Consider the following 18781-nt stretch of genomic DNA (forward strand, 5'->3'; position numbering starts at 1 on the left):
GACAGAAATGGAGAAATATGTGTTCATGGATCGGAAGACTCAATATAGTTAATATGAGTATACTACCCAAAGCAATCTATAGATTCAATGCAATCCCTATCAAGATACCAACGGTATTTTTCACAGAACTAAAGCAAATAATTTCACAATTTGTATGTAAATACAAAAAACCTCAAATAGCCAAAACAATCTTGAGAAAGAAGAATGGAACTGTAGGAATCAACCTGCCTGACTTCAGGCTCTACTACAAAGCTACAGTCATCAATACAGTATGGCACTGGCACAAAGACAGAAATATAGATCAACAGAACAAAATAGAAAGCCCAGAGATAAATCCACACACCTATGGACAACTTATCTTCGACAAAGGAGGCAAGAATACACAGTGGAGAAAAGACAATCTCTTTAAAAAGTGGTGCTGGGAAAACTGGTCAACGACTTGTAAAAAAAAAAAAAAAAACTGAAATTAGAACACTTTCTAATGTTCTGCAGGCGCAGGAGGGCCGAGAGGAGCTACTCCACATTCAAGGTCAGGAGGGGCTTCCGTGAGGAGATACCTCTCGTCCAAGGTAAGGAGTCGCGGCTGCGCTTTGCTGGAGCAGCTGTGAAGAGATACTCCACGTCCAAGGTAAGAGAAACCCAAGTGAGACAGTAGGTGTTGCAAGAGGGCATCAGAGGGCAGACACACTGAAACCATAATCACAGAAAACTAGCCAATCTGATAACATGGACCACAGCCTGTCTAACTCAATGAAATTAAGTCACGCCACTTGGGATTTTTCCCTCAGGAAATATGCGGTATTTATATTTATATGCGGTATAAATATTCCTGTGTTTTCCACCTCACTTCAGGTCCTCCCTTTGCCTGGCCAGGCACTGATTGGGACTGGATATCTCAGTCAGCAGGCTTGCTCTAAACGGGACCTATTGGATATGTGGCTTTTATCTATGGGCATGGCTTCTCCCTGGTTGGATAGGGAGATGCACCCTAGGTCTAGTTTTACTCATGGCTTTAAATTTTCAGAGCTTCAAAAAAATCCTGCTAATTTACCACACCTTAAAACTCGGTTGGGCAAGGTCTGTATTTCACTGGTATGATTATTTAGCTGCAGTATTTGTTCCCTCTCTGGGAACTACAGATGTTATGCTATCCATGGATGCTTTGACTAATTTTACAAGACCAGCTTTACAAGATTCTCAAAAAGCTATTTCAGCTCTTAATGCTCAACAACCACAAATTAAGAGACTTGGTCTTACAAAACAGATTGGCCTTAGATATTCTGACAGCTGCACTAGGAGTAACTTGTGACATTATTCATACCCAGTGCTGTACATATATACCTGATACAAGCACTAATTTTACTCATTTTACTAAACACATGAACAAGATGATTGGAGCCATGGATACTCCTGAAGCCTCAGTTGCCTCACTTTGGGAGACGTTAGCTAGTTCCCATGGTGGAAAACTATTTCAATACAAAAATTATGATCGTTCTGTTTTTGCTCTTTGCTCCCTGCATCTGTAACTATGTAACTGGATTGTTTCTAGTCGCATGAAGGCTTTTAAGTTACAAACAGTTGTCCAAGCTCCTACCAGTGCCACACTGCAAAACTGCATCCATGCGAAATGGGACCTGGGAAATCTACCACAACACCATGACGTGTGTTAACTTGAGGTAGATCTCTGCTCCTCTGGAGCAGTAGCTTTCTAATATGAGATGCCCCCTTTAAACACAAAACATGATGGTGCCTCCTGTACTCAGTGAAACTCAGTATGCTTCCTTCCAGGCAGAACACAAATGTCCCAAGAGGGACAGAGTCTGGTACAAAGTGCCACTTTCCAGCAGTGCCAGAGCAACTGAAATAGGAACGAGGCTTTACTTCCTACCCTCTCCTATCAAGACTCTGCCACCCTGTCTGGACATCACTGACTCCCTCTCTGATGGGCCTTTCTGTTGGTTTTTGTTGTTAAAAGCAGGTTTTAGTCTAGGTGGTCAAACACTTGGTTCTAAGGTGTAGGGGTCTCTTGGAAATGGCAAAACTGCCACAAGGCTGGTAACAAGTTTTACTGTAGCTATCAAGAGCTTTAAAATCATACCACTGGAAGTGTGTTCTGTATACCAAAGCATCAGCAGGGAGGCAGAAATACAAACTCTCAGGTCCCCATACCTGTTGACTCGAATTCTTCAGGATGGGAAGAAATTCCCTCAAGTGATTCTTAAACTTGCTTAAGTACTGTTTACAACACAAAAGGACTAGCTCTTAGATATACTAGGGGTGTGGTTAGTAAGAAAAAGCTAGTTATTTATTCTTTTCTATTTAAGAATTCAATTGAGTGTGAAGGTTACTTTGCTCTATCACCACAGTCCTTGATTAGCCCTCACATCACATTTACAGAGTATTTATGGAATGTCTTACCCAGCAGTGTGTCAGGAACCAGTAAGTCAGCAAAATAGAAAAATGAGCTGCACAAATGCACACCATGAATAGAGACTCATAATTAACTTACATCGAGACAACATTAACGTTCAAATCATTTCATCCTATAAGAAAATACACACATTTGCCAGAAGCAATTCTGACATTTTACCAAGAATACATTTCAGATTAATTTCTAGGTAAGAAGCTTATATTGGAATATACATAAACCTGAATGTGTACAAATGTTCAATATATGCAAGTTTGTATAAACATATATGTAAACATACATATGCACACACACATGTAATCACACACACGTTAATACACACACTTCTGGCCTGTAAGGAGCTAGCTAACTAGCCAAATGTCAAATGTGGCTACATTGTCTCTTTAAAAGCAGAGGTGGCCAAGGCTTTATTTCCTCAAAGATAGCAATTCATTCCGGAGAAGGCAATGGCAACCCACTCCAGTACTCTTGCCTGGAAAATCCCATGGGCGGAGGAGCCTGGTGGGCTGCAGTCCATGGGGTCGCTAAGAGTTGGACACGACTGAGTGACTTCACTTTCACTTTTCACTTGCATGCATTGGAGAAGGAAATAGAAACACACTCGTGTTCTTGCCTGGAGAATCCCAGGGACGGGGGAGCCTGTTGGGCTGCCGTCTATGGGGTCGCAGAGTCAGAGACGACTGAAGTGACTTAGCGGCAGCAGCAATTCATTCAAGACTAAACAATATTTCAAAAATAGGCAGAAAACCTGTTCTAAAACTATGAAAATGTATCTCTCTCTGAACCATGGATCTCAAAACTAAGGAACCCTGCCCAGCAGTACCAGTCAAGACACCTGTCTACCTTATTCACAAAGACTCAGAGGACACTTACCAAACATGTGCTGCTAAACAATTTTTTTAAAAAGAAAAAAATTAGAACTTGGGAAATAAAGGTTCAATAATTAAACCCTGAATGAACAAATAATAGCTTTACACAGAAAACTGAGAATAAACTGTTTCAATTTTATATTACTATTTTTTAAAGGGGAAACAAGACTAGACCCTTTTTCATCTCATATTCAATTATCAGTAAATTCTTTAAAATATTCAGAACTCCAATGTTTATGACAGTGTGACTAATTATGGTTTATCTGAAGAGGAGCTCTTAAAAGTTTTTAACCATGATTTTCAGGAAGCTATTTCAAGTGGTACGTAAACTTTTAGAGGAGCGCTGACTACCTATGTACACTGTTAGTGCTCAGAGACAAAACTCCTACCCTACCTTCAAACTCTCTCACCATCACTACCATCCTTTATTTGCCATTCCTTCTCGCATGATCAGACTGAGAGAGGAAAACTCAGAAAGTGCAAGATTCCACTGTGCCTTTTAATTTTTCCTGTAAACCAAAATATGAAGGAGTGAAGGAAGGAAAGAGGGAAGAAGGAAATAGAACCCATTATTTCTTACCGCTAAAATTTGATTAGTATCTGTGACGGAAAGAAGAGAAGATGTCTATTTTAAAATTATTTTAATTTACAAATAGAAAACATCTTGGAAGAAAAAAATGAAAGAAAAACATAAAACACAGAGACAAATTTCTGTTCCATCAGCTTCTCAAATCCTCAGTTGTTCACCAATCCCCAAGATGAAAATTACCTTTATAAAAAGGTATTCAGCCACCACTGTAAAAGAAAGAAAGATGGTCAATTTTGAGTATATATAAGGTTTTATAATAATAATAATAATAAATTTGAAATGCAATATGCTACAATCTTATGGAACCAGAACCAGTTATTTGAGAACCACATCTATATTACTCCAAAACAGCACAAAAGAGAAGAAACTGAACTTTAAAATCTTAGAACTGAAAAGGCCCTTACAGATGATGTGGCTGTTGGAACAGGTTTAATCTGTTAAAACTCAGAATCTTCACTTGAAAAACATGCTTAACAGCATAGCCTAATGTCTTTCATAAAAAGATGAAAAATATGAATTACATAACAGGACTGTTAGTTGAGAACTTTTTTCAATTTGATGTACAAACTGGTTCTCAACCACTGTATCTTACCCAAACCACTCAAAAACCTGGATTAATAATAACAACAAAAACTGCCTTCCCTATAGAAGAACGTCTAAGTTTCAATACCATGAACAATAATATACTGAGATAAACGTTTTAAAACTGTAATGTTAAGGAAAGAAGATAATTTCAATACTAGATGAAAGTTCATTTGGAATTTTCTGTAACATATTACTGAAAAACCTGAACAAACAATTTGGCCAACCCAAAAACACTCTTAAAAAAAATAGCCCTGCATCTAAACTTTAACATGAAGTACTAAAGACTTATTTCATTAAACTGTATTGCTGAAACTAAAATACCCACAACTATATAAATCCTTTAAATTATAACCCTGTGGATATTCTGACTGCTATAATTGTACAGAAGAGGAAAAAAATTCATCATAAGGAAAACAGTGATAATTCAGCCTAATGAAAGAGAAGTTTGTTTATTCTTCACCTGTTATCATCTCAAAATGATTTTAATAGTGATTTATAGGCTCTTTCAACAGGAAAAAAGATTTCTTTCAGTTTTACAGTTGTCATGGCATATCATGAAAAGAGTAAGTTTTGTGATAGCTTTTTTCACAAAATGTTTTATTTGTCCCTCACTTTAATGTAAAAACTATCTAGAGAGATACAAATTTTTAACTATTTTGATATATTTTTGTTAGTAGAAGAATAGTTTTCTAAGCAACTAGCTTCCAAAAAGTCAGAGCTCAACCATCTCTAAGCAGTAAGATTTGCAAAAGATATACTGTGCCTTCTGTAGAAATAAGAATTAAGAGAAAGCAAATTTTTAACACTTGTTTCAAAGACCTGTTGGGAACATCTCAATTTCAAAGAGGTGTACTGAGAGTGCCTCATCCTAAAAGGTACTTTAGACCACAACTCATATAACAAAATAAAAGATGTTCTAACCTATAACTAAGATAAATAACAATGCTGAACAGATTCAAAGTCTTCTATAAGGGAATCTAGCAAAAAAGTAATTTAACAAGGATAATGTTCCATTCTTAGGCTAAAAACAAACCACACCAAGGAAAACCCAAGATAAAGGAAATTTATTTAGCAGTTACTTGTGAGAAAGTGTCTGAAGACTTGAGTCTTTAGCAAGAGAATATCCACAATAGGCAATGGATTCTAGGTACTGGATTTTTAAGAGGGCTAATGAAATGCAAACTGGAGCCTGAAGTGAGGCCTGTGACTCAGAATGAGTAATGGCCTGTACAGTGGTTAAGAGGCTCCAGAACCTGGATTTCACACGCTGCTCTACCATTTACAGGCATGCAATGTACTAACTCTCCATGTCTCAGTTTCTTCACCTATAAAATGGGCATAACACTGCTAATCTCATACAACTCATGTCATGAGAGTTCAAAAGGTCAACTCACACTAAGCTATGTGTCCTTGGCACACACCTAGTGCATAATAAATGTTAACAATTATTACTACCATCATGATCATTAGAAAAAGGTTAAGAACCTTACATTGTTCACTTAATTCAACACTTACTCAAGTGTTGAAAATATGCACAAGAACACTGTACAAGGTTCTGTAGTACATATATACACATAACTACAATATGTGTATATATGTATACACACCTATCTACATATACACACCTATCTACATATTTAAGTATCAGTTCAGTTCAGTTCAGTCGCTCAGTCGTGTCCGACTCTCCACGACCCCATGAATCACAGCACGCCAGGCCTCCCTGTCCATCACCAACTCCCGGAGTTCATTCAAACTCATGTCCACAGAGTCGGTGATGCCATCCAGCCATCTCATATATGTATATATGTACATGTATACATATAGACACCTATCTACAATAAAAACATATATATACACATATGCATGAATGTATATGGTCATATATTAGTATTACATTATCAATTAAGAAACAAGAAATAACTGTTAAGTTACACCTGTCTGACAACGGGCTAGGAAGCTGCATAGCAGAAGCACTGAGCTGACATCACAGACTCCACTCTACCCACTCTATTTACTGATTAGGTAGCGGTTGTAGCCCAAAGACATCAAGGCTCAACTTTCCTAATTCTACTTGAGGATTTGCTCCACGATTCCAAAATTCCAAAAATGGTGTTCCTCACTAGGAATATAGCAGAGATTTCTGAACTGATGGAAGAGATTTGAGATACTTGGTCTTTTCCAGGTCTAACTCTGCGATCCTTTGTGGCATATCTGCATAACAGCTATGAAAACCTACTTAAGAAATCCACCTGACCATGCTCATTCAGTCACGTGTCATTTAAAAGACAAGTTCCACAAGCATCCATAGTAAAACATCCAGTACTTAAGAGATTTATAGTTTAGAAAGCATCTCCACCCTACAAAATAAGCCTAAAAGACTTATCTCATGATTAGATATCTAAATGACAGGTAAGGCTCAGAGACCAAGCAAATACAAAATCACAGAGCAAATAAGTACTACAGCAGATAACTAAGTCTTTACACCAACAAAACTGCCTAAAGCTGACTGCTCTAATTGCACACTGCCACAAGGTGTCCCAACTCATGAGTGCATAATGAATCTAAAAAGCAAAAGCATTTAGAAAAGAATAAAGCAATTAAAGTGTTTCTCAGTTTTTTCTCCTCCTCATATACTTAGTTCAGTTCAGTCGCTCAGTCGTGTCCGACTATCCGCGACCCCATGAATCACAGCACGCCAGGCCTCCCTGTCCATCACCAACTCCCGGAGTTCACTCAAACTCATGTCCACAGAGTCGGTGATGCCATCCAGCCATCTCATTCTCCGTCGTCCCCTTCTCCTCCCACCCCCAACCTTTCCCAATATCAAAGTCTTTTCCAGTGAGTCAACTCGTCGCATGAGGTGGCCAAAGTATTGCAGCTTCAGCTTTAGCATCAGTCCCTCCAATGAACATCCAGGACTGATCTCCTCTAGAATGGACTGGTTGGATCTCCTTGCAGTATAAGGGACTCTCAAGAGTCTTCTCCAACACCACAGTTAAAAGGGTATTAATATCAGTGTCTCATTAAATTAACCACAACTTCCATTTAGGTTTGAAAATTGTTGTTTAGGGTTTTACATGACTTAAGTCACTTATCTTTTCTAGTTACTTATCTAGTTACTTTGGAGAAGGAAATGGCAACCCACTCCAGTGTTCTTGCCTGGAGAATCCCAGGGACGGGGAAGCCTGGTGGGCTGCCGTCTATGGGGTCGCACAGAGTCGGACACGACTGAAGTGACTTAGCAGCAGCACTTATCTTTTCTAGTCACTTATCTATCTGTTCCTAGTCAGGAACTATTACCCCTATTGAATAAACTGGGCACAAAGGAGCTAAGTTGTCCAAGGTTATGACAGCTATTAAGTAACAAGAAAAATCTGAATATAAGCAACCTGCTTTAGGTTTGAGTTCTACTACTATAGTGATCTTCAGATGGGGAATATTTCCTCTGCACCTTAATGCTGACAAGTTAATGTACTGCACAAAAAGAACTCGGATTTGAATACTGGTTCTGTCACTGAATACCTGTTTTATCTCACACTGACTACCTTTAACTAGCTTTCTCGATCCTTTTTAATTTTACTTATTAAAAAATTAGTGCCTATCTCACAGAGTAGCTTTAAAAATTATGCAATATATAAAGTTACTTTGAATTATCTGGTACTCAGTAACTAGCAGTAGATTCTACCAACGTTAAAAATTAAAGGAACATTATCTATATATTAACTAACTAGCAGACTGTCAACTCAAATAGTCTGCATTTTCATTTTATCCTTGATACTGTCTGTTTCAAAAAATTTACTTACACAATGATGTTATTAATAGGAATATGGATCAATTTCACAAAAAAGCCAATGAATCCCATTATAGCGAATCCTATTGCTGTTGCCATGGCAATCTTCTGGAATTCTAGATTTAGAAACACAAAATTTACATTACTTTTTGCACTGTCACTGCAAATATAGGGGGAAAAATTAGCACTGACATAAATAAACTTACTGATATACACGTCTCCTGATAAGTATGCAATCTTTTTTTAAATGACAATATTAATAGTAAATAAATTATGACATTTTTAATTTTCCTATTTTACTCATATTTAAGGAAATATAAAAATGAAGTGCACGTTCATGTTAGTGAATGCATCAATAAGCAGAGAAATATTTATCTTCCTAGAAAATGACCAGAATATTTGTCTTAAAAAATTTTGTAACACTGATAAAAGTATCAACTAAAAAGCACAGAACGTAATTTTTTATAAATAATAGGTCCACTGTCTTTGATATTATAATAAAGCCAAAAAACAAGGCTTGAAAAACCGAATGGGGTCAAGCACAAAGTTTTATGTAAAGGTTCAGACCCTGTAATGTTTCCATTTAATGCTACTTCCTCAGGGAAGCTCTCTCTGCTTGGTTAGCTTGGTTAGTCCTCCTATCACATGCTGGCAGACCTTCCTCTATCTACCTTACATAATACTTACCACAGCGTAACTAAAAATTAAAATGGTCATTATTTGTTTATGATTGTCTTCCCTAAAAGATTCTAAGCTCCCTAAGAGCAAGGACCATTCCCTATTACATGTTTTTATATATTACGCTATGTATGTAATATAATATGCAATATTATACTATTATATTCCCAGCTCCTAACTCAGGCAGCAGTCAAAAAAAGAGCAGAAATAGATAAATTCTAGTTCATCTTTTAACACATGAATTACAATAAATAAGAAACTTCCTAGATTGGTACCAACTATGCTGTTGATTTCATTTTAAGGCCTTTTTTATTTGGGGAGGTTTAGGGGAAGAGTGACATAGCATGAAGAGTTTCAAAAGATTTTTCAGAGCGGAGATGTGAAAGATACTAAAAACTCTATAAAGTCATTACATATGACCAAGGCAAAAGCAACATGGAAAATAAGGCTGTAACAAATAACCTTATAAGGCTGGAAAACACATAAAAAAGAAAAATCTATAAGGGATGCACAAAGTATACAAAATGTAGCAAAAACTGACAATTTCAAAAAACAATAAAGCAACAATAAATCAATAAAAGTGACGAAAGAAGTACAACAATTATTAAACAGGAAGACACTAATAAAGGGCTTAGGGCATGCAAAAAAATTTTTTTTTCTCTTATTCCAAAGCTATTACCTTTTCTATCAGGTTTGGTGCATCTTTTAACCAGCCGAATTGAGTCTTTCACAAACTGCCGACTTGGCTCAACGAACTGCATTACCTGATCCATGATGTCTGTTTTTTTTTTAAAAAAAAAGGAAAAAAGATAATCACTGGTGTTACTGACTACATAGCAAACACTTGCTGACTTATACCAATGTAAATGAGACCATCCTGACATGGGTGGGTGGATTTCATCTCATTAAAAATATATATATATATATTACAGACTCCCAGAGTAAACTAACAGTATTTTTTGTAATCTCCAGCAAACTACCAAAACAAAGGCAGTAAAAATACACAGGTCCTGCCCCTGTTCTCAGAGATCAAGGCGCATGCTCTTAATATAAAAGGGCACTCACTGCGAAAGGCTAAACACCTGACAATACATCCACTCCTTACACACTCTGCAGTCCTCTCACTGTTCCTGTTAAGGAATCAGCAGTGTTGGGATGCAGCCACTTCCAGTATTTTAAACTCCCGGGACACCAGTGTTTAGCGCAGTGCGTGCCAGTTGGGATGCTTCAAGAGCCTAGAGCAGAGGCAAGCGTGGACTTCAATCTGATTGTTCTCTATCTATACAATGTTTAAAATCACAAAATCTGGCTGAACCAAGATTCAGATTTTCTGAAGCTATTTAGCTAAATTCTAAATCTTTGGCTTTGGACACACCTTTTAAGGAACACGGTTATACATTTTATCAACAGGTTCTTCCGTGGAATCTATCACACGACAGGAATGTCATCCAACGGTATTTAATATAACAGCTAGTGAAACCAGCTCCTTACTTGTATTTCACTTATTTCTAGCGCTTAGAACAGTGGCCAGGGACAGAAATACTCAGTAAGTTTCTGTTGAATGAAGGCCATTCATAAGAGGAGGTGGTGGTTCTACAAATCCCTTTCTATAAAATGTAGCCTCTCTAGGCCCGTTTTCTCATCCAGGGTGGGTTGCTAAAACTAGATATATGAAACAATAAAATATCAGGAATTCTATAAACATTCTAGGCCAGGTATGCTGGGCCCAGAACGTTTTCATTTAACTGTTCTTCAACTCCAGTGAGGTTAGATATCTTGATGAAAGCGAAGCACCTTTTCTCCTAAACAAACAAAAAACGCGTTAACACCCGAAACACTGCACTGAATGTCAGGGAAGGGGATCCAATAACCCAGTACTGTCTACTGATTCAGACTCTAGATTCACCCTCCCACGTCACAGCACAGGACTGAGCTCGCCAAGACGCACTCCACACCCACGGCCCCAGAGTCGACCCCGAAGGGACCCTCTCTGACAACAGCACCGAGCGGAAACATTTCCACAGAGTTGGCCAAGGACGGGCGACCTCAAAGCTTAGGCCCGGGCCGAAACTCGGCCGAAGGGACCGAAACCCTGGAAGCCATTCTCCGTCGGACTCGCGGCTCTGAGTTAGCTTTCCCCGACGCCTTTTGGGCAGGCAGCAGGCGGCCGAAGGGCTCCCCCATGCCCTCTGCCTTCGCTAGTGCCCAAAGGGTAGCTCCGAGCCCTAGCTCTACCTAAACTCACCTGCTCCGCGTCTGCTCACCAGCCAAAGACACGTAGCACAGAAGCCGACAGACAGACGCCCACAGGAACCGGAAACTAGGGCCAAAGACCAGCAGCCCACCCCTCCGTTCATTGGTCTTTTGAGAATACGTCAGCGCGCAGGCGCAGACCGCTGTTCGTCTGGGCTCCGCTTCCGGAAACGGGCGCACCGATTGCACAGCTACGGCGCCGAACTTGGCTTAGGACTTTCGCGGCGTGCGTGGGAATGGGGCGTTGCGTTTGTCGCGTGGGCCCCTCCGCTGCCTGGGCGGGGCGTGCATGGTGTGGGCGGGGCTGCGTGGCAAGGTGGCAGGAGCTCTTCCGCTGTGTGGGTGGGGCTGCGTGGCGTGTACCTTCCGCTGCGTGAGCGGGACGCGGGCGTAGCGTTCGTCACTTGGACTCCTCCGCCGCCTGGGCGGGGCGTGCGTGGCGTGGGCGGGGCTGCGTGTAGTCGGCCCCTCGGCGCTGTGGGCAAGGCTTACTTCTGGTCGGGTTCTTCATCCCCGGGCGCTCCCTTGGTGGGTTACCTTTGCAGAGCGGGTCCGTAAGACAGGGGATTGGCTCTAATGCGTTTCGCTTGGACGGTTATCTCCTAACTGCCTATTCCCTTGTATGTATTTAATTGTGTTGGTCATCGTGAACCTTACAAGTAATATAGTGTTTTATGACCAGTCTCACTCGACAGTCTCATACACCCAAAAGCTCGCTTTCCTCTTTGGCGTTCCCTTGGAATTGAAGCCTTCATTCTCTGGGTTTGCCAGTGGGGACTTGGTACAATGTATGTACGTAATCTTGACTATGGGTTTTGCTGAGACTATTATGATGGTTGGTGGTAGGTGTTGAGCTTGTCGAGGTGTGATTTTATGTTTTTAGAGTGAATCAATCTTTTCAACAATTAGTTATCAAGCACCTACTGTGTATAACACTTTACTAGGTGCTGTGAATGAGCCAGACATGTCATACCCTCTTTTGGTCTAGGAAGGGAATTTACAGAGTAGGGAAGGGAACAAACAAGAAAATAAAGTAACTATACTTAATAAAATACTATATGCAAATAAAATGCCTTCATGGAACACAGCCATGTCTTTAGGAAGGGGCCTATATAACTCAATGGAACTATGAACCTTCCTTTGCAGGGTCACCCAAGATGGCCAGTCATAGTGAAAATTCTGACAAAACATGTTTTATAAATAAAAAGGGTGTTGTGAAGATGGGGGAAAAAAAGTAAAGGATGGCAGTGTAAAGACAGCATGTCTTTGGATGTTCACTATAAAACTCTTAAGGCCTTGGCACCTGGGCTAAAGGCCTAGAGATGAAGAATTATTTAAAACCCCAATCTATCCAGAATTTTAAAATTCTTTAAATTAAGGCGGAATATGCATATGAGCCTGATGTATGTATGGAATACCTGCAGTTTAGTGTTTGAAAACTGTTAAAAACATAAATCCCTGACCTCTACCCACTGAATCAGAATATTTGGACATTTAGGTGTTAGAAACCTACACAGTTTTAAAAGTTACTAGGATTTCTTAGGTACTGAAGTTCATAGCACTGAGAGGTCTAACCCCTCTCTGAATTCTGCTCTCTCAGCTGCTCACATGTATTCCTCTGTTACCCTTGTGTTCCATTGTTAGACCAAGAGAGGAAGTGTTTCTCAGACATCTGGGCTTTGAAAAAGTTTTTACTCTGCTTCATTACCAGCATATCCTGTAGTCAAGTATTTTCTGCAATGAGTACTGATATAAACAGGGTCCAGTATTTTGTTTTGACATGGCCAAAAACCCATAATCGTATCATCACATATTTGGAAAACCTAGGGCTAGAAAACACGTGTGTGTGTGTGTGTGTGTGTGTGTGTGTGTGAGTGTAGGTATTGGTATCTATCTATATATATCTGTATATATGTATGTATATATACTGTATATATGTATATGTATATGTATTTAGGTGAGAAAATATATTTGGGACTTTCCAGGTGACACTGGTGGTAAAGAACCCGCCTGCCAATGTAGGAAATGCAAGAGATGTGGGTTCGATCCCTGAATTGGGAAGATCCCCTGGAGGAGGGTACAGCAACCCAGTCCAGTATTCTTGCCAGGAGAATCCCATGTATAGAGGATCTTGGTGGGTTACAATCCATGAGGTTGCAAAGAGGCTGACACAATTGAAGCAACTTAGCACACATGCACACATATTTTTATATCCACACTCGAGTAATTTAAGTTTCAATTCTGAATTTACAGACATAGATACGGAAATGCCAAATGTCATACAAGCTTAATACAGCCGTTTACCGTGGAAGAGGTGAATTAAAACTATACTATAGCAGCATTCCTGTATTTCTCATGAAGTGGTTTAGTAGACTCTGCGACCACTAAAAAACAAAAACTACTATATAGTTTTTCACTATATAGCTGAAAAACCAATTGTGTATTAGAATAGCATGAATGCCATTTCTCCGAAGAGAAATACACAATCCACTCAACACCCAAAAGGAGGCAGGAAAGGAGGAAGAGAGAAAAGAACATTAAAAAGCAATTCAGAAAAACAAAACAGAAAAAGTAAGTATAACCACATCTGTAATTTCATTACATCTAAATATAATTTTTAAGTTTAAAAAATGTCAAAGTGATTGAAAAAAGCAAAGATTTAACTATATCAGTTCAGTTCAGTCGCTCAGTCGAGTCCAACTCTGCGACCCCATGAATCACAGCACGCCAGGCCTCCCTGTCCATCATCAACTCCCGGAGTTCACTCAAACTCATATCCATCGAGTCCGTGATGCCATCCAGCCATCTCATTCTCTGTCATCCACTTCTCCTCCCTCCCCTAATCCTTCCCCGCATCAGAGTCTTTTCCAGTGAGTCAACTCATCGCATGAGGTGACCAAAGTATTGGAGTTTCAGCTTAAATACACTTTAAATATAAAGACATAGGTTGCAAGTAAATAGATGGAAATGAAAGCAATGAAAAGATGTCAAAATTTGGTACCAGGCTTTGTTGATACCAAATAATAGTAGATAACGTAGACTTTAGCATAGGAATTACTGGAGAAACAAAGAGGGTATTTTCAGATAAAAGGTATATCAATCATAATACCTTCATAAGGAAGGTATATCAAATCATCAATTTCTGTGCACCTAGTAACAAGTTCAAAATACAGGGGAAAAAATTACAAAAAAACAATTCTACCAACAACCAGGAGATTTTAAGTCTTCATTCCACAACTTACAGCATTAGACAAAAAAGAAAATCTACAAAGAAATAGAAGATCTGAGCAACTTAGTCAACTACCCTAATTAGTCTACAAGTGGAGCACTACCCACGAAAGTGCAAATATTCATTGATTTCAAGTGCACGTGGTAACTTTACAAAGATATACACTGAGTCATAAAATAAGTCTTAAATAAAACACAATCAAATCATACACTTTTTCCTGACCATTGTGGGATTAGAAATCTATAAAAACTAGATACCTCGAAAAATCCCAAGTATTTGGATATTAAATAACATGCTTCTAAATAAATAATCCAAAGAGTGAAAGAAGGAGTCACAAGAGCAATTAAAAATTTTATTGAACCAAATGAATGTAGTATACCAAACTATAAGATCACTATACACTCACAAGGTTGACAACATCAAATCTGGGCATAAACATAGATCAATCAGAACTCTTATCATTGTCAACAAGAATGTAAAATGACACGTAGCAGTTTTATAAAGCTAAGTATATACCACCCTATAATCCTTCAATTTCAATGTTATTTACTGAAGAGATGTGAAAATATATTCACTAAAGGATTCGTACAAAAATATAGCCAAAAAACTAAAAGTGAGTCAGGAATACATCAATAGAGAATGGATGGACAAAACGATATATTTCCACATCGTTTCCACTAATTCACAACTGAGAAAAAAAAATATGTATATGTTTATGTAATAACATTAAAAGTGAAAGTTGCTCAGTCGTGTCTGACTTTACGACCACATGGCCTATATATATTAAAAAGAAACTTTTTTGCTAAAAACTGCTAACCATCATCTGAGACTTCAAAGAGTTGTAATCTTTTTTCTGGTGGAGGATCTAGCCTGGAAGTTGATGGTGGCTGTGGTAATTTCTTTAAAAAGACAGCAATTAAGTTTGGCACATCAATGGACACTTCCTTTCACCTGAACACTTAGAGACTGTTAACTAGCCTAATTTCAGTATCGTTGTGTCTCAGGGAACAGGTAGGCCTGAGCAGAGGGAGAGAGATGATCAGTGGAGTGGTGAGAGCAGGCACAACATTTATCAAGTTCTCTTTTTTTTATTTATTTATTTTAATTGGAGGCTAATTCTTTTACAATATTGTATTGGTTTTGCCATACAGTGACTTGAATTCGCCCCTGGTGTACATATGTTCCCCATCTTGAACCCCTCTGCCACCTCCCTCCCCATACCATCCCTCTGGTTCATCCCAGTGCACCAGCCCCGAGCATCCTGTATCATGCATCGAACCTGGACTGGCGATTCGCTTCACATATGATTATATACATGTTTAAATGCCATTCTCCCAAATCATCCCACCCTCGCCCTCTCCCACAGAGTCCAAAAGACTGTTCTATACATCTCTGTCTCTTTTGCTGTCTCATATACTGGGTATCATTACCATCTTTCTAAATTCCATATATATGCGTTAGTATACTGTATTGGTATTTTTCTTTCTGGCTTACTTCACTCTGTATAAAAAACTGGAAATAGAACTGCCATATGACCCAGCAATCGCACTCCTGGGCATACACAGTGAGGAAACCAGAATTGAAAGTTCTCTATCTTATATAAGCATGGTTTGTGGTGCCCCAAATAATTACAATGGTAACATCAAAGATTGCTCATCACAGATGGCCATACAAATATAAAAATAATGAAAAATTTTGAAATACTGTGAGAATTACCAAGCTGTGTTTCAGAAACAGGAAGGAAGTAAATGCTGTTGGAAAAATGGTGCCAGTAGACTTGCCCAACACAGGGTTGCCATAGATCTTCAATTTGTAGACGTGCGGTATCTGTGAAGTGCAATAAAGTGAAGTATAATAAAATGAGTTATGCATGTTTTAAAACATATAGTTAGAGGTCTCATTGCAGTAATTGAGGTAGTTCTATTGTGGTTGTAAAAATAAATATCATATCACATGACAAAACATATGAATTTATATATCTTTGTGCTTAAGAAAAGCCTTTAAAGATACAGATTTGATAATGTTCAACTTTTTTTAACATTGACAATTTTTACTAGTTGAAATTTCTTATATTTTTCAAGTTCTTTTTTTTAAGGTAATAAGATATTTGAAAAGCAAGAGATAGTAAAACACTACAGATGACTTAGTTCAAAAAAAAATTGCAAGAAAAAAAGAGTGAATCAAATATATCTAAAAAAAATGCCCATCTATGATAACTTATGTTTATTTTGATTCAATAGGCAAGCTTCTATTTTATAGGCTAATTATAATACTAAAATTATTGTTAATCATTAGGAGTGATACTCCTATTGTCCTAAGCTTTAAGGTATATGAAATAAGACTTGCTAATTGGGGGTGAAGAGGATAATCCACCAACTTAGTTCTTCCATAAACTGGATTCTGCACAATAATTAAGTCTGCTGCTGCTGCTGCTAAGTCGCTCAGTCGTGTCCGACTCTGTGCGACCCCAGAGACGGCAGCCCCCGAGGGTCCCCTGCCCCTGGGATTCTCCAGGCAAGAACACAGAGTGGGTTGCCATTGCCTGGGATTGTACAATTTTTGGTTAATATAGCATTTTAAGCCATCATGTAAAGGCAGACAGGAAAAGATAAAACAGTGGTTTCTATTAACACCTAACCTCCAAAGTTATGCAGTACGGCTACAGGAGGTAGAACCTGTGTATACATGTGCAAGCATGGAGTCAACATCAAACCAAATATCGTGTGTTCAGAGCAAATTCCATCCATATTTGGAAGTACAGATATTTAACTTTCTTGGTTGTTGAGTACATTTTTGATTATATTTTTGAAATAATTTTAGCAAAAATAACACACGCTAATTATTTTAAAAATTTAGACAATACAGACAAGTACAAAGAAAATGCTAAAAATCAACCACCATCTTTTATCTAGTAAAATGCTTCACTAACAGATGAACCTAACTCCACTTCTCTCTATGTCAGTACACAGATAGATAAATACCTAGGTAAATAACTAGAAAAAGTATATGGATAAATAATTTAAAATATGATCATATTAAAATTATGTTTAAAATATTAAATTTACTTTATCTGAGTTTAACAGAAGAAAAAGGAACTGAAATGAAAATGAAAGAATTTGTAAATTTCTGAATGTAAGATAGGTATTTCTTTCAGTGCAGTTCAATTCAGTTGCTCAGTCATGTCCAACTCTTTGAGACCCCATGGACTGCAGCACGCCAGGCTTCCCTGTCCATCACCAACTTCCGGAGTTTGCTCAAACTCATACCTATTGAATCAGTGATGCTGTCCAACCATCTTGTCCTCTGTTGTCCTCTTCTCCTCCCTCCTTCAATCTTTCCCAGCATCATGGTCTTTTCCAGTGAGTCAGTTCTTCCCATCAGGTGGCCAAAGTATTGTAGTTTCAGCTTCAAAATCAGTCTTTCCAATGAACACCCAGGACTGATTTCCTTTAGGATGGACTGGTTGGATCTCCTTGCAGTATTTCTTTACCACATGCTATATTGCTCCTTAATTACAACTCTTATATCAAGAGAAAACATTAGGTTGAATAATTATAAGATATTTATTCTTGGGGATATATGTATACCTGTGGCTGATTCATGTTGAGATTTGACAGAAAACAAAATTCTGTAAAGCAGTTTTCCTTCAATTAAAAAATAAATAATTTTAATAAAAGTATTTATTCTTAAAATGTTTTAATTTTAGTAAAATTGGTGCTCCACTGTGATGAGAAAATTCACACATTTCCTCCCTCTTTACTCCCCTCCCCTCCAGTTTCTGTTAGTGTACTGGAATAGCCCCTACTTAAGGAGTGAATCTATTGGTTGAAGCCCACTTTAACTCTTAAAACAATAAAATAAAAATTGTAAGACCCCCCGAGAGTCATATTCATCATCATACTAGAAATCCTAGTCCATTACGTAGAAGGGTGGTGGCAGGGGAAGGCATGTAGATTGAGAAGAAAAAACTTGTCTTTTTTCACAGATGACATGATAGTCTATGTAGAAAATCCAAAAAAGTTCAACAATCAAATCTCCTGGCACTAATAAGCAATTATAGTAAGATTACAAGATACGAAGTTAATATACAAAAGTCAATTGCTTTCCTAGACACTAGCAATGAAAAATTGGAATTTGAAACTAAAGTCCTTCATTTTTATTAGCACCAAAAAAGGGGGAGGGGGAGGAAAGAGGCAGGCAGACAGGTATAAATTTGACAAAATAAGTGCAAGATCTATACTAAGAAAACTACAAAACTGATGAAAGAAATAAAAATCTGAATATTAATAAGTAGAGAGATATTCCATATTCATGAATAGGAAGACTCAATATTTTAAAGATGTGAGTTCTTCCCAAATTG

The 18781-nt window shown here is 38.2% G+C and overlaps 1 protein-coding gene across 3 annotated transcripts; it reads right to left on the reverse strand.

Moving 5' to 3' along the window:
- Nucleotides 1-3923: 3923 nt before the first annotated feature.
- Nucleotides 3924-11509, reverse strand: SEC61G (SEC61 translocon subunit gamma). 3 transcript variants are annotated; one of them, XM_055414806.2, is made up of 4 exons: nucleotides 11185-11461; nucleotides 9619-9717; nucleotides 8275-8377; nucleotides 3924-4092 (listed from the first exon to the last, which is right to left on the reverse strand). In XM_055414806.2, exons 1-4 carry the CDS (start codon nucleotides 11294-11296, stop codon nucleotides 4083-4085), a joined length of 324 nt encoding a protein of 107 aa, XP_055270781.2. In that variant the 5' UTR covers nucleotides 11297-11461; the 3' UTR covers nucleotides 3924-4082. The 3 variants fall into 3 exon arrangements, with proteins under 3 accessions (XP_055270781.2, XP_055270780.2, XP_055270782.2); XM_055414805.2 differs by having other exon boundaries at nucleotides 9619-9723; nucleotides 11185-11446; XM_055414807.2 differs by lacking the exon at nucleotides 3924-4092 and having other exon boundaries at nucleotides 8271-8377; nucleotides 9619-9723; nucleotides 11185-11509.
- Between the last annotated feature and the right edge of the window lie 7272 nt (nucleotides 11510-18781).

This window comes from Moschus berezovskii, chromosome 24 (genome assembly GCF_049115385.1).
Source record: "Moschus berezovskii isolate FMDL1 chromosome 24, NW_MosBer_1.0, whole genome shotgun sequence".
NCBI classification, from domain to species: Eukaryota; Metazoa; Chordata; class Mammalia; order Artiodactyla; family Moschidae; genus Moschus; species Moschus berezovskii.